At 33.2% G+C, this 17086-nt stretch overlaps 4 protein-coding genes across 4 annotated transcripts; 3 read left to right on the top strand and 1 right to left on the bottom strand.

Annotated features, from left to right (window-relative positions):
• Positions 1 to 300: 300 nt before the first annotated feature.
• MONOS_15580 (uncharacterized protein) lies at positions 301 to 1830 on the top strand (the record flags this gene model as incomplete). The annotated part of the gene is made up of 2 exons (XM_067868465.1): positions 301 to 656; positions 897 to 1830. 2 exons carry the CDS (start codon positions 301 to 303, stop codon positions 1828 to 1830), a joined length of 1290 nt encoding a protein of 429 aa, XP_067732587.1.
• Positions 1831 to 9480: 7650 nt separating this feature from the next.
• MONOS_13759c1 (uncharacterized protein) lies at positions 9481 to 10200 on the top strand (the record flags this gene model as incomplete). Its single annotated transcript, XM_067866491.1, has 2 exons — positions 9481 to 9677; positions 9792 to 10200. The coding sequence occupies 2 exons, from the start codon at positions 9481 to 9483 to the stop codon at positions 10198 to 10200; spliced, it is 606 nt and encodes a 201-aa protein (XP_067732586.1).
• Positions 10201 to 12751: 2551 nt separating this feature from the next.
• On the bottom strand, positions 12752 to 12991 carry MONOS_13760 (uncharacterized protein; the record flags this gene model as incomplete). Its single annotated transcript, XM_067866494.1, has 1 exon — positions 12752 to 12991. One exon carries the CDS (start codon positions 12989 to 12991, stop codon positions 12752 to 12754), a length of 240 nt encoding a protein of 79 aa, XP_067732585.1.
• A 3168-nt stretch (positions 12992 to 16159) lies between these two features.
• Positions 16160 to 17086, top strand: MONOS_13761 (uncharacterized protein; the record flags this gene model as incomplete). The annotated part of the gene is made up of 1 exon (XM_067866495.1): positions 16160 to 17086. The coding sequence occupies one exon, from the start codon at positions 16160 to 16162 to the stop codon at positions 17084 to 17086; it is 927 nt and encodes a 308-aa protein (XP_067732584.1).

The following is a 17086-nucleotide window of genomic DNA, read 5'->3' as shown; positions in this document are numbered from 1 at the left end:
TATTTGCAATTTGGGTTTTTTATTTCGTTGCGAAATAAACTTGTTAAATTAAGCATTGCATTCATTCGATAACATCATATGAAGTCAAGTAATCTTCGTCAGAAATATCATTCGACAAATTTCAGATTTCTCAATCATCTCTTCTCTGCATTCTTCTTTTGTGCCTCATCTCACTTCGTGATGGACAAGAACATTGATCTTCTGATTCATTTATTTCATTCAATTTGGTCGAGCAACTTTTCAAACCAAAAGTTATTTATTTCGGTTTCTATTCTCTTAACATCACTATCATCGCAATCAATGCATTCTGCAGCTTCACTGAATGTGCATTTGAACTGTTTTCCTCTTCCCCAGAGGCGCATTCCGCTCCGCTTCAGCACTTCATACGGCTTCCGCGCTCCGGCTGTGCAAAACAGGGTGAATGAGGCGAATTGGCATCTCACGAGAAATGGCAGTGGAAGAGGGAAGGAGCTTCAAGGCACATTGCGTTCATCCTCTCGCGAAACAATACCGCCAAGAAGCGAAGAGAATGAAGTACATGTTCAAATGGAAGAGGCAAAAAAGGTGGATTTCAGGAGCAAGTTAAGCTCAGAGCAGAAGAAAGGGAAGCAGTTGGAAGAGCCAAAGGCGAAGACGAAGGCGAAGGAGAAAGACGAGTTTTGAACATCGCAAATTGATGCTTTCGACACAAGGTTTGCACAGGCAGCAGCAGTAAGGAGGAGGAGGGACAGGGGAAGAGAAGAAGGAGATAATGATAAAGATGAACAGTAGCAGATATCCTGCTCATTCGACAGCTCACTCTCGTCTGCCCAGCTGCGCACTCAAAATATGACAACCTCTTCGATATTTGCGACTCCTATTTTTTCTCCTTTGTGACACGCTGAATTGTCTATCAGTTCTGTTGTTGTGGGAAATCCGCCAAAGCCATATGCTCCATCATCTCCCGCCTCAGACTCCTCTTCGCTAACACAGAAGTCCCATAACACATCGAACATATCACCTTCTTCCTCTCCTTTATCTGTTTCTTCCTTGTCGCAACCTATCCTTTGTGTGATTCTTAGGAAGATCAGATTTGACAATGGAGAAGCGTTGACAAGCAGCAGCGTGTCAGCGACGAGGGATGTGTTTGAGTCGCAGAGCATCCTTCTGAACCACACAGCTCATGTGGCAAGTAAGTGGTTTTTGATGGGTTATGAGAAGGAGAGGAAGGAAGGGAAGAGAGAGAAGAAGGATGAGAAGAGGAGTGCAAATGAGTTTGTGAGTGATAAAGATGAAAAGGGTTCAATGCGTCTGTCAGATAAATGTATAGATAATGAGAAAGATGAAGAAGAGGAGGAGGAAGAGGAAGAAGAAGAAGATGGATTTGACAAAGACATTAGAAAGGCTCAGAAAGAAAGAGGAGCAAAAGAAAAGATGAAAACAACAAAAGAGAAGAATAAGCCTGTAACGATTCTAACCACGCTTTGCTCAGATTTTCTGTCTGTTATCAAAAACCGAAGAAGGATTCAGCAGAAAATAATTGAAACGCCATTCAATTTCTCAACATTTGCTTCTGCAAGCACATCATCTTCATTCACTTCTATTTCCCATTTCTTCTTTCTTCATCTTCTTCCTTCTCATCATCTTTTTCCTCCTTATCCTCTTCTGCCTCTTCTTGTTCCTCAAGTACTGCAGGAGCAATCGCTGCTGGTGACAGAACCACATCCTCCATTGTCAACCCGATCTTCTTCATCGCCCTCTCCTCAGCTTCTTCCTCTCAAAAGATTGTGTGATCCCTTTCCAAATCACCTCGTAGTCTATCGTCATAAAAAAACGCATCGGATGCAATGACAAAAGCTCCATCAACACTATCGCAGATTGAAGCAGCAAAGGGATAAACAGATTATAACCTCAAAGAACTCATTCTCATCCATTGAAGAACAAATATTTGCTCTCCAATACAATTCACATCGAAGCAGTCAACGAAAGAATCTGCTCCTAATGCAAAACAGAAAGCATTTCCAAAGCATCACATAGCAGGGATGCGCAACAACCTAACTCAGCATATTGCAAATTACCACATCATATACCCGTGGCGACAATAGCAGCAGCGACAGCTGCATGCAACTCAAATTCACCTCAGCCGCCTTTCGATATCGTCAATTACTGATGCTCACGTGCATGTTGCTGACAAGACCTTCGCACACGAAGGGTCAATCGCATGCACTAATGATGAAGATGAAGATTGCTTATTATCTCCTGTCACCTTTTTCTCTTCGCTTCTTCGCCTCCTGAATGGCGAAGCAGATCTCCACGCTGCTCCACTTGAAGAAAGATGAAAAAGAAGAAAGAAGAACAAATAGAATGTGTGGAAGAAGAACATCTCTCAAAGTTTGAGAATAACTTGAATATTCCTTTGTTCAAAGCGAAGATTCCGAAAGAGACAAGTGAAAATGTTTCCAAAATCTGATGAATCGGAACATTTTGAGAGATTAATGAGAAAGACTATGCTTCTGTCAGCTCAAAAATTGAAGGATCTTCCTGTTTCTTGTTCTTCCTCAGCATTTCCATTGACATATACGTTTGTAACTTGCAATAGAATGAATAACAAAAAATATTTCTATCATTTTTATTGGTAAAATATGCTTTTTCTAACTTCGTCTTCTTCTTTCTTCTTCTTTCTTCTTCTTCTTCTTTCTTTTTCTTCTTTCTTCTTCTTGTTCTTTTTCTTCTTCTCTTTCATCATCGTCTTCTTCCTCTCCTTCCTCTTCCTCCTCCTCTTCTTCTTCCTTCGGTCACCTCTTCCATCACACAGATCAGGCTTATTTTTACGTAAAGGAAAGCGTTCGCCTGAGGAAGTTTTCTGGTTTCTATGCGTCAAGATGATGCTGTTCATGGTGCAGTTGGAACTGTTAAAGAAGTCGAGGGAGAAGGTGTTTGTGAGGGAGGTGAGGTTGAATATTCAGAGGTTGCAAAAGATGAGACTGATGATGAAGGAGTGGTCGAGGAAGAGGGGGATGGCTGAGAGGATAAGAAAATAAAGAAAATGAACGAAGCGAATTTGCGGAAAAAGCTTCACAAGTTCTATTTTTTCGTTTGAGAAGCGATAAAGCTGTACAATGAAAGATTAATTATGAAATCATTGGAGATTAAAGAAGTCAAAATGGACAACATTTTCAAATGGGGGATTGAAATGAAATGGAGTAGAAACGGAAGAAAGACGGGCAGCTAATGGAGAAGAAAATTAGGAAATCATTTCATAAGAAGAATTATGAAAGAAAAGTCGAGATTGACTCTATTGTTATCATCGTTTGTTGTTGTGCCTCCATTTCGCTTATTGTCTTTAAAAGTCGTTGAACTGAACTGCTGGAGCATGAACTTCGTAATGATGATTCAGCTCAATAAATATTAAACACGTTTCATAAAATTTAAAATAAACAAATTATATACAGTTATATATGTCTATTTAATTTTTATTTATAAGTACTGTTTGAAAAGTTGAAAAACTTCTATTTTTTTTCTGAAGTTTCATTTATTTACTTTATGCTAATTTTTAAAAAACTTTATCTTAAAAATTCTTTTTCACCAAAAGTATAAAAAAGGTATGATTTTCTGCATATTAAAATAAAACTAATATATATAACAGAAATGAAAGCTCAATATACATGAAAAATCAATTTGACTCTTTGATCAATAAATACCACAATAGAATTAATTTTTTTGATTTTTGATCTTTTTTTATGATGTCAAAAAAAATCACCCATATGATATGAACAATTTTGTATCCTATTTTTCAATTAAAAGCGAAATAAATAACAACAAATAACATTTTCAAACTAGAATGGGTACGGAATGTTCAATATATATTGATCATTTTTGATCTTTTGTGGGACAAAATAAAAGTCGTGGAACTTTTCAAAAAAATTTTGACATATAGCTCAAAAATATGATATTTTCAATATTTGATTTTTAATTTAGAAAGGAATTTTTTATCTTTTTTAAACATTTTTTCAAAATACAAAGATAAATATTTTTGTTGAGTTATTTATTCTTTTTTGTGATGAAAATATTTGTTTTGTCACTTTCCTAATAGGCAGACACTTTCCTAATGTCAGGACAGAAGACTTTTCTCTGTAGCGAATGATTGTTGAATAAAGATACTTTTCCACATCGCTTGTCAGGTGAATGTGAGTACATGCAGTTTTCCAAGAGTGATGAATTCTTGTGCATTCTTTTTTTTTTTCGAAAAACTAATTTTGTTTTTCGGATAAACACGAACTCATAAGTTTTTCCAATATTCTACGAAAAACAAAATTTATTATTTTGAAAATTGAAAGAACAAGAATGAAGTATTCTCAGAATGCTTCATGTACTCATATTCACCTGACAAGCGATGTGGAAAAGTATCTTTATTCAACAATCATTCGCTGATGAGAAAAGTCTGCTGTCCTGACATAAGGAAAGTGTCCGCCTATTAGGAAAAAGATTATTGTTTGTGAAAATAATGGTGGACACTTTTTATAACTGTGGAAAGCAGAGAAATCTCAATAACCGTTGGCAGTTTCATTTTTTCAATTAACTCAATTATTCCTTCAATGAACATAAACTTTTCAATCACAAAAAAAATGCAACAACTTGTCTCCAAGAAAAAAATATTTTTGTTATTATTTTTCGGAGAATCTTTTTTTTCCGAGTTTCTTCAAAAATTTTGATTAATTGTTTTTAATTTCACTGTGTTGCATAAGTCATTTTTATAATTCATATTAGTTTGTGTTCATTGAGTGAATAATTGGGTTTATAATCAAAAAACAACTGTCAACGGTTGTTGAGAGAATGTAACTGTCCACAGTAATTGAAAGTATCCACCGTTGCAAACATTTATGATATGTGTATGCATTTATGTGAAAATTTTTATATCCACATTTTCTACATGGGTAATTCTTTTTGAAAAGTCGCAAATGTTTAATTTTCCAATAAATCAAAAATTTCATATTTTGTTCAAATTTTCGTATCCACTTACGAATCTTCTTTAGAATGTGTGAAATAGCATTATCCTAAAATAGATTCCATATTAGTGAAGTTTGGTGTATGCCAACGAAAATTTGAGCCAAATAGGAAATTTTTGATTTATTTGAAAAGAAAACATTTGCAACTTTTCAAAAAGAATTACCCAATATCAAAAAGTTTGGTGAGAGAATTCACTTTGAATATTGATAAATGAACTTCGAAAAATCATAATTTCATTTGAAGATTTGTTTTTAATGAATATGATCTCAAAAATTGAAGTTTTTTTAAAACAATTATTATGTTTTTTCTTTTTAATTATTTGTTTCTATTCAGAAAAATCGAACCTTTGAAAAATTTTCGTTCAGAAAAAGGGATGATTACAAAAAATAAAAGCCTCAAAACTGATAGACAAAAAGATAATCAAAATTTTCGTATGTATTTTTTGTTTTGCAAACAAGAACAAAATTGCTTTTCAGATTCTTTTACTACGTCTTATGATCATCTTTTTATAAGAACATTTTTCTTAATTGGTACCATAATTTTTTGAAATGAAAATAATTAAAAAATCATCTGTTAATACAAAACTTGTATTCTCAACTCTATTTTCTTTGCAAGATACATACAAGTTGACAAACGAGCTGAGAAAAAATAAAGACAAAAAATGAAAAACACTCTTTTTCAAATTCTTCTTATCATTGTTATTGTTTTGAGAAACTTCATCCTTAATGTTCAGTTTTAATTACGAAAAAACATAAAATATTTGGTGAGATCATCAATTTTATATGTGTTTTACCGTATATCTTTTTATGGCTCCCAAAAATTAATGAACTCCGCTTTCTGTCTGTCTGTCTATCTGTCTGTCTGTTTGTTTGTTGTTGTTGGATTTTTTAATTTTTTGGATCTTTAAAGATTCTTGCTTCATTTGCATTTATGTCGAACATTCATTCAATTGAATCAAATGTTTTCTTCAGCTTTTATGGGAAGTTGTTTTTGATCTTGGAGATTGAAAATATGTAATCTATGTTTAGCAACATTTGTGCAATTATTTTTATTTTTAGAAAAAATTTATATGAACGTATGTATTTTTGTTTTATTTATGTCCATTTGTTATTCAAATACGGGAAACTTATTATTCAAAATTGTTAAACATATAATTCGATATTTATCAAATTGAGTATTTTTTTGATAACAAAACTTTGAGATCAGTTTATTATTGGCTGAATGAAAGAAAGTAATTAATATCTTGTTTTAAGAAAATGTTCGAAATATAGATGAGAAATTGAACAACTATTTTTTTTATTTATGAAAAAATGGTGCAAAATATTTCACATCATTCATTTTCATTGAAAAATTATGCACTTTTCATAAACTTTTTGAAATAAAAAAACACAATAAAAATGTTTTCTTTTTTTGACATACGAAAAATGCCTCAACACTTTATGTTATGATTTCAACGAAACCTGTTTGCAGATATGAAAATTAAAATTATTTCAAAATCTGAGAAAGCGAAATAAAGTTATAAGCGAAGCAATTTTTCAATGCCCTGTGCAAAAAAATCTTAAAAGTCAATATTTTCCCCCACATCAAAAATTTTTGATAATCCATTATTTATTAACTCATTTTTAATTCCATATGCAAAATAAAAAGGACCACCCTATAAAAATAAAAATTAAAAAAAGACGAAATAAATGAATATTGAACAATACGGTGTTTAATCCAACAAATTAATAGAATAAAATTTTTGTTTCATATCAATTTGTTGATAACCTTGTGTTTTCAGTTTTCTCAGAAATAAATATTTTCTCAAATGTGATCTTTTTGTTTTTAGATGAAAATACACACACACACACACACACACACACACACACACACACACACACACACACACACACACACACACACACACACACACACACACACACACACACACACACACACACACACACACACACACACACACACACAAATAATAATAATAGTAATAATAATAAAATAAAAAAAATATTTTGAGTTAAACATTGATTTAACCGATCAATTTTTGTTTTCATTGCAAAAACACAAGCAGTGCTCAATTTTTTTGCAAAAACAAATGTTGAAAGGAAAAGTGAAACAGTTTGATCAACATCTTTTTTTTAAATATAGCAAATTGCAAATTTTGTATCGATAAAACCAATCAATTTCAAAGCATATATTTCGTTTTTCGATTTCCTTCTCGTTCCATCTCTCACTTCAATCCCTTTCTTCTCACTCTCTCAACTCATTCGCCTCAACAATCTCAACCACTTCTTTTATTTCCACTTACATCAATATCAATAATATTTCAATCCCCTCCATCTCTCTTCTTTCATCACTTTCTGTCCACTCAACCATCTTCATCCACACCTGTAACCCCATCGATGGTACCATCCCACCCAACCTCAACAACTCATCTACTTCTCTCTCTGCCTTCAACACATCTTTCCTCCATCAAACACGCTCTTCAGCCAATGCCGCTGTTGAATATATTGAAAATGAAACCAACAGAGAGAAATTAACTCGGTTGTTCTTTACTGATTTGAATAGCTATCTCTTTGAGTGGTGCGAATAAACCTCTGTGACATGACAAGAGAAAATTGAAAAAATGACAAAATGACTGACAAGATATTTATGACTTGTCAAAAAGGGTTATAAATAATGATTTCATAATTCTTAATTACAAAAATAATTAATATGATAATAAATATACAACAATTCTCTTTATTTTGAAAAAATACAAATTTTTAATTTTGATGATCAAGTTACCAACATACATTTTATTTGACACAAAATGTCAGTTGAGGAATATTTTTGTTATAATTTGTCATTGACCGTCGTTGACAGTCACTGACATAAGAGAAAAAAACGACAAGATATTACAGATGCTATCAACAAATTTTATCCATAGTGCTTTGAAAAGTCTTAAGAAATTTTAGCAATAGTTTATTGGCATAGGTTCAAACGCGTTCCTTTTGCAATTTGCGTTTTTATACGCTCAATTTATAACCAATTAATAGATAATAATTATTTAAAAACTTTTTATGGACCGATTTTTCGAAAAAAATATTTCTTGTTGAAAAAAATGATTTTTGAAAAATGACCCATAAAAACATGAATTTCATAAAAAATTATTCAAATTTAAAAGAAAATGTAATTTTTACACATCAAAAGTGTTTGCATTGTTTAATAGACTTATTTTATTAATTAATTTTCATCATGAAAAAATATAAATCATAAATGAAAAAATTAATTTTATATCTTTGATCTAACCCACAATAAAAATTTTTATATCTTGAAAAATTGATTATTCCGTTTTTGTTAAAATAGAACCAAAAAGTTTGGGATACGTTCACTTTTATATGTTAATATAAGTATGTTATTATATGCGCACTTGTTTAATATTGAAAACAGCTTTTATTATCAGTGACACAAACGCATGCATTTTCACTTCCATGTTGTTAAGCTGAAAGATTAAAATTTCAAAATTGGTAGCAATGGAACGCAAAAGGTTTTGTATGGTTCTTTTCATCAAATAAATATTTATTTTGCTATTTTCCTGCAAATATTTATTTGTTCTTTTGTATATAAATATTTTTTTGTATTAGGCTCGATCATGGCGTGCTTAAATAAATCAATGTTGCAAAATTAAACATTTCTTACACAAAATAGCTCAATGTTGAGAAATAAAAACATGTACTAAATAAAAGTTTGGTTTTTTTTACCATTAAAAAAAGAATTGTTTGAATTTGATTTATTTAACTCTAACAGTGAATTTGATGTTGCGCAATGTGGACGCGAGGAAGAACCATGCTAAATGATGTGGAAATGGATGGAAAACATGGAAAGGGGGAATGGAAATAAAACAATTCAGATATCTGAATCCATAATAATTCGAGATCCATTCAACATATCCAATTATAAGATTAAAAAGAATGTGAAGATGGGAGAAGAGAATGTGAAATCAATATTGAATTTTGAAAAGGCAATTGGAAGTCAACTGGAATATTTCATGGAAAATGATAATCATCTTGAATTGACAAATATCCAACTTCAACTTGCGTCTGGATTTGACAACTTGGACAGAACAATTATTTCAAACAGAGATGGAGAATTGGTGATAACTGGATGTTCATTCCATTCAGAAGCAGGAATCAACAATGGATTTGATTGTGTATTTGTGGATGCGATTGGAGGCAACATGGAAGTGAATGATGAAGGATCGTTCACATAAGAATGGCTTTTTGGATGTTCGAGTTTGCAGACTATGAGGAGACTTTCATTTGTTGTGAAAGGACAGATGAATCTGAGAAGAAGTGCATTCATTCATTCAACATCAACACTCAAAACCACAAACTGTTCAGTGTCATTTGAGAGCGGGGCATTGTCCAATGGAAAGATCCTATACAATGTGATAATCATTGAGGGGTGAGAACTGATTGTTGATGGATTTGTGATGGAAGGATGCATAACAGCGAAGAAATGAGTGAGAGGAGTGTGGAAAGAGAAGGGATGAAGATGCTGATGAAGAGAGGAGATTCGGAGGTGAAAGTGAGTGGGTGTACGTTTGGGATGTGTGTGTGCTCGACAGGGAATGGAAGGGGAAGAGGGATGATGATTAACACACTTGATCCGAAAGTGAAGAATACCAACACGGAAATGCCACCACTTGGGTTGAGGTTGGAGAACATCCGATTTGTGATGAATGATGCATTCGTTGGGAATGATGTGTTCATTCGGTGTAACTCAATTGAGTAACAGTTGAATGAAAGACTGTTTGGACTGGACTTCAGCCAGGAGGCACTGAAGGAGGAGAACTCGATATGTGGGTCAGACAAGGAAAGGGATGATGTTGATCTGATGCCGCTGATCACATTCTATTGTTCTTCTCAGGTGTTTGTGTGTGTGAACGGGAGTGACAGCAGGCAGTGTGGTGCACAGGAGAAGCCATGCCAATGCATTTGGTGTGGAGTTCGGCACATTGAAAAGAGTGTTGCGAATATGATTGTTATTGATGGGGAAGGGATGATGGGAGAGGGATGTGTGATTGGAGATTTGAGTGTGAAGTCAATGAAGAAGATGAAGGCGATAGTCCATTTTAATGAAACAATTCAAGAGATGGGAAATGAAGGGGCTGTGATTGTGTTTGTGAATGAGAGTGTGATGGAGAGATGTTTGGGTAGAATGGGGAAAGCATTGTGAAAGAGAAGGATGGGAGATTGGAGATTTCAGGTTGCTTTTTCAGCTCGTCAGCAATGGATCTTGTGATGATGAGCATGATTCTTCATGTCGAGAGTGGGGAGCTGAAGATGAGTGAAACATCATTCAGTGGAATTCATTCAGCTGTACCACTTAGTCATTCTGTGGAGAATCTTGTGTGTCAATTGCTGAAACCAGAACGTTGAATATCGAGTGTGAGGGGGAAATTGTGAGAGTTGGGGAGAATGCGAAGGCAGAGATGAAGGAAATGAAGTTTGAGAATATTTCAGTGGCTATTGAAGGAAGCGTGATAAAGATGGATGGAGCTGAAAGAGGATTGAGTGTGCTGAACTGTTCCTTTGTGAAATGTCAATGCACAAAAGAGAAGGGAAGAATGATGGAGATTTGTGAATGCTTGGATGTGAAAATAGACAATTGCCTTTTTAATGGGAGTTCAAAGGAAAGAAATGAATATCATTTGAATGAAGAAGAGGAGATGTGCAAATGGGATGGATCTCTTGTGGATGTTGTGAAGAGTTCTGTTTTGATGAAAGACGCAACAATAACCAATTCACCAGAACGTGGAATAACAATGAGTGGAGAAAGAATTAGAATAGCATCAGAAAACATTTAACATTATTTATTGAGACTTCTTCACTTTGCTGAAACTGCAATTAACAAATTGTTTTGTTTCAAAACACTATGTTGTTAATGTTTTTAATCGTTTTGAAAGAGCTGCATGTTTTTAAATATCTCATTCATTTTCGATTTATGTTTTATTTTCAATTTTGAGAAAGTGATGATTTTAATATATTTGAAAAAGACATTTGGGGGAAAATACGGACTTTCAAGCTTTTTATGCACAAAGCAAGAAAAAATTGTTTCACTTATCACTTTGTTTCGTTTTCTCGGATTTCAAAATAAATTAGATTCTCACATCTGCAAACAGGCATCGTTGAAATCAAAACATAAAGTTTTCCAACATTTCACGAATGTCAAAAAATGGACCAATTTTTATTGTTTTTTTTGTTCTCAAAAAGTCCATGAAAAGTGCATATTTTTTCAATGAATATACCTGAAGTCAAATATTTCGTCCCATTTTAGAATTATTTCAAAAACAATATCAAAATTACAAAGAAAAAATACCTAAACTCGCTTTTCAATGTTTTAATAAAAAACATTTCTATTTAAGTCTATAACATGTAATTATCAACGAAAATGTGAAAAGAATAAAAAAATAAACTTATCAAAAACAAATTCTCAATTATTCTCAACTCCAAATGATTTTAGAGACATTTAAAGATTAATAAAACCAAATAATTTCCGGTTTCAATGCATTTAAAAAGAGAAATTCTGAATTTAAAGTTAAAAAAAAAATGAAAGTATATGTCAGTTTTTCAAAGATTCAAATAAATTTATCATTTTTTATTCGTAAGGAGGTTTTGCTAATATTTATCGAACCATTGCAACCTTTTTTGAAATTTGAATTTTGCAGCTTTTAAACATTCAAACGAAAAAAAATATGATTTTCTGTTTGTTAAAAGGAGCTGTTTTCAATATTAAACAAGTGCGCATATAATAACATACTTATATTAACATATAAAAGTGAACGTATCCCAAACTTTTTGGTTCTATTTTAACAAAAACGGAATAATCAATTTTTCAAGATATAAAAATTTTTATTGTGGGTTAGATCAAAGATATAAAATTAATTTTTTCATTTATGATTTATATTTTTTCATGATGAAAATTAATTAATAAAATAAGTCTATTAAACAATGCAAACACTTTTGATGTGTAAAAATTACATTTTCTTTTAAATTTGAATAATTTTTTATGAAATTCATGTTTTTATGGGTCATTTTTCAAAAATCATTTTTTTCAACAAGAAATATTTTTTTCGAAAAATCGGTCCATAAAAAGTTTTTAAATAATTATTATCTATTAATTGGTTATAAATTGAGCGTATAAAAACGCAAATTGCAAAAGGAACGCGTTTGAACCTATGCCCATTCAACAATTGTTCGATCACAGGCGATTATGCTGGTGGTGCATTATACATCGTATATTTGTCAAATGTAAATATCGTCAAGTTTAATTTCACAAACTGTTCTGCTGCTCGCGGTAGTGCAGTCCACACTGCTTATCCGCAAACAAATTCTGTTTATCACCATTCAGAAAAAAATTTCGAAAATTGTTTAATATCTGGTAGGTGTGGAACCGGTTGTTATTTCTGGCTCAATAATATGACCTCAACTTGCCAATTTTTGTTTTCTGAATGCAAGTGTATCGCAAATTCTGGTGGTGATTCTGCTGGTTCTCTTACATTCAGTTGGCCTCCACAAAACAAACCATCTCAGTTTTTGGTTAATGATTGTCAGTTCATCAATAATAAATTGACAAGTTCATCGTATTATGGAGGCGCTGCCATTTTCTTCAATTCAACTTATTCCTGGATGGGCGGGTTCAAATTCATCACATTCTGTTTCTTCGATTGCATCACTGCAACAAATGGAAGGGGAAACGATGTGTTTTTCAATGGAAATAGAATCACTCAATACACATATGAAAATTTTGGTTCAACAACCCAAGTAAAAAGAGTGTGGAACAGCAATACAGCTGATAACGCTGTGTACAATGGCTGGCTTCCAATCATCAACCAGAATAAAATAGTCTCAAATGGTGGAAGTGATGTCGATGCCTGTGGCAAAACACAGCAAAGCTCCTGTGCCACAGTGGAGTATGCTCTCGGATGCGTTGCTCCCTTCAGCGATGCCTCCCTCTCTCTTCTCATCTCAACTTTCACTCCAACAAAAACTCTCACATTCCGTGCCCCAAATATTAATATCACTGGAAAAGATGAATTTTTTCAGGTTCTCATATAAATTCTTTCATTTCCATTTCAAAGAAAAATATATAAGCTTTCATATTCTTTTCATTTGAAGTTTAATTTTTACAAAAAGCATAACATCAACAAGAGAAAAACATTTCTTCAAAATTACTTCATCTATTTTCTCCTTTTCATCAAATGCAAATTCCGCTCGTTGCTAAATGGAATCTTCCCTTTTCCTTTCTTCAATAATATCAACAAGCTCTTCAAAATTATCCATTTCTTTTGCTATTTTCACTTCACCTTTTTTGAGCGCTGAAAACGCCCTTATTTCATTGAACTATCCTTCGATTATTTGTTTTCTTAAAAATTTCTATTCCTCTCCTCATTTCATCTTCTGTGATATATTGAAGGCGTGTGACGTTGTGTAGCCTGCCGAATGCTATTTTTGAACTCATTCATTTCATAAAAGAATTGCTCTAATACTCTTTCTTTTTAATCTGCGCCTCTTTCAGCTTCCAAATAAAAAAAGGCAAAATCGTCCTCCTTTTTAGATTTCGCTCCGACTGATCAGCTTTTTTCGACTCGAAATCACCTCTATTGCCACTTAAATTTGGCTAAATTTTGTAATAGAATGAATATCCCTTTTGTTCTTCTGAAAAGAAAAAAAAGACGAGGCTTATCCCTGAATTCGATGAGAATTTGAATGAAATGGAAATGACAATTTTTTGTTGTTCATCGAAGAAGGCTGGTGAAAAAGAATGAGAAGCAAGAACACAGAAATGAGCATCGTAATCCATTTCGCACACCCCAACAATTGATACCTGTGGTGCAGGAACAGCCCTCACGAGGATGAGAAACTGAGCCCAACCACCTTGCCAATGCAAGTCCAGCAAATGTGTTGGTATTTTCGCTGCGACTCGAGAAGCTGATTGTGGATTTGTTGGCTTCGCTGTTCATGCTGGTTCACAGAACAAGAAATGATAAAGAAATCACAATTTTCATTTTGCAATGGACAGAACCCTCTGATGCTCGTTTCTTGTTCTGAGTCGCAAATGAGGGAGCTTCGCTCGTTTGAAGAGCAGGGGCCATGGTTTTTTTCTCTCTTCAAAATCCGACTCCTTGCATTGAATAGTCTTTCGAATAAAAACTTTTTGAATCGCACTTCGTTCAGACGACTTTTTTTTAAAATCAATTCTGGCACTTCATCGACTTTAGTCTTTGCCATTGCCATAACATATTCCGATTATTCATCGGTAAATGAAAGCAACTGAGATCCTCTATCACACTTGCCCGATTTTGAGGATAATGAAGATAATATAAAAGGACTGCATGCAGCGGAAGACGTCTGAGCTGACGAACAGGACAGCAAAAAGTGCACCAAGAAAGACTGCTGTGGCATCGGCGTGTTTGATTCAGCGCGAGCGTTTGACGCTTCACGTCCTGTTTGTGGGATGCGAAATCGAGTCGGCAGAGCAAAGGATTGTTGATGGGGAACAGCCAGATGCAAAGATTGCCCAATGTCCTGCTTTCCGCAATATTGCAATGAATTGCGTTTCCAATTGCAGCTGGGCTTTGTTCTCTTCTCAAAGCTCATTACAAAATTCGTTAGCCACTTTTTGCTTGAGGCAGCTGAATCTAACTGCCACGGGCTCAGTTGACTTCAAGAATGAGGCAATTTGGTTTGATAAACTCAGATAAAGCCGTGGCACTGCGATTCCAAAAGCAGAAAAGTTAATAACAAAGCTCATGAACATTAAAAACCTATTTTTCGATTGAAAAAAAAGAGTTTCTGTGATGACTTTGAAAAACAAAAGTGGAGTTTGCTATGCTGAACACTTAGCTTTTTTTGGTTGTGTTGAATTCGCGCTCTTGTCTTTGAAGTTCGAAATGAAAAGGACTGTCAGCTTCCAACTGATGAATCGCAGAGTTTTTGACATCTCATTTATGTTTGCTTGGCATCATCATGAGCAGAACATGTTGAAAGTCTTCAGACAGATAAATGATCTCTTAATGGGCTGTATCATCAACATGAAGTTCCAATGTGTGCTCAATTGCTCGTCAAAAATTCGCGATAACGCATTTGATGCATAAAGAGTGGGGAAAAAATAACACATAGGAAAATCTGCATTTCATTTTCCCCAAAACGAAACAGCAGTGGCAATGGCAATGGCAATGGCAATGATGAAGACAGCAGCAAAAGCGTTTTCTTCAGAGCTGCAGTTTTCTTTCAATGGAATGAATCTCTTGTGAAATAAAACCATTTCCAGCAAGTGACGCTTCTTTCCCACCAAAAAAAAAAAAAAAAAAAAAAAAAAAAAAAAAAAAAAAACAAAATCAAAATAAAAATTAAAACTGAAAAGAAAAAATTCTTTTTGCTTGCACCAATGAACGTGATGATTAAGATTTTTGATATGAAATACAAATTCACTCAAATTAAGAATTTAACGCAAACGACTTCATGGGCTGCCTTCAGTGATTCGCTGAAAATAATTGGGTGAATACAACAAAATTTTGAACAGTTTTTCGAGATAATACTAACGTTTTGCAATTCATTTTGAAAGATTGGAATTGATGAGAATTCAACAAATAAAATTAAAGAAATAATATAATGGCTCAAAAAAATAATTGGATAAAACAAAAAAACTTTTTTTTTTTTTTTTTAAGGATAAGTAAGACGAAAAATTAAAAATTTCAAAATATCAAAAGTAGTTAAAAGTTAGCGAAGAATGAATTTTAAGGAAAGTTCTATTTTCAGAAATAGATTTTCTTTTTCAGATGGAAGCTTGATCAAAAAAAAACAGCAAGACAAGTTTTAACTACATCAACATTTTATTCATTCAGAACTTGTTGAATCTATTGAAATCAATTTTTCAAACAGTTGCAACAAGAAAAGATTCAAATTGTTTCATTTTCAACGATTTTATATTTTCTTCACCCACGAATCTTTTATATTAACACTTGTTTCAAATCATTCTTTATAGATTTTTATCAATTGAAACATATTCCATCTTCATGTGAAAAGAAATAATTTTTAAATAATTAACTTTAAAAATAGGGTCACAAAAATTTGATTAAGATATTTTTTCCTTTTTACTAGAACATCCAAAGGTCTATTTTTCAACTCATTGCATGATTGGATTTTTGTTGTTTTTGTGTGCAACATTTGAAACCAAAGGATACAAATGGAAATATACTGATGGAATAAAATCACAAAAAATAGCAAATAGACTTGAAGAACTTGGATTGCAAGATGTTTATATTGTTGCTCCATGGAAAGGAAAGGAAGAAAGAAATGAAATTATGAAGGCGCTTGAACAAAGCGAAGTTCCCTTTGAATTATTTGAAGGCGTTAACGGAAAGCTTTTATATAAATTGTGTCAAAACGATCATCCAAATTTTCGATCAATGCCAAAACTACACAAAAACACAACATTTACCTATGAATCAGCAAAATCATTCATGGGAAACACAACAAGACCATATGACGAGTGTGGAATTTGGCAAAGCGAATTACAAGTAAATTTTGAAATTGTTGAAAGAGCAAGGAGAACTGGCCAAGATAAACCAGTTCTTCTGATTCAGTCTCACAATCCAAACAGACGTCGTCCAATTGATGATATCGTTTCAAAGATGAAAAAGTTGCCCGAAGAGTGGGATTTGTTCACTTTAGGAAATTTTCCAAATCCGTGCAAAGAGTATATTGATGGAACTGATATATGTGAATTATTACTTGCCGAAAGAACTCGAACGGCGATTGTGAACGGACAAAAAGCAGCACAAAAGTTGATTTCTGTTTATAACACGCCAACGGTACAAAATGTGGAAGTGTCGATTTCACCTTTTGTGCCTCACAAAATTCGTATATTTGGTTATAGATATACGGAAGCTCCTGAAATAGAACCGACTCCAACTCCGTCTCCATCTCCATCTCCATCTCCAACTTCAACTTCAACTTCAATTCCGATATTGATTATTATTGGAGGTGCAATTTGCCTTATTATCATTGTTTTTCTATTTTCAAATTGGAAGAAGAGGCATTTTAAAAAACAATCCTAA

The sequence above is a fragment of the Monocercomonoides exilis genome (assembly GCF_001643675.1).
Source record: "Monocercomonoides exilis strain PA203 chromosome Unknown scaffold9-1957334, whole genome shotgun sequence".
NCBI classification, from domain to species: domain Eukaryota; phylum Preaxostyla; order Oxymonadida; family Polymastigidae; genus Monocercomonoides; species Monocercomonoides exilis.
This window is presented reverse-complemented; position numbering and strand designations above follow the sequence as displayed.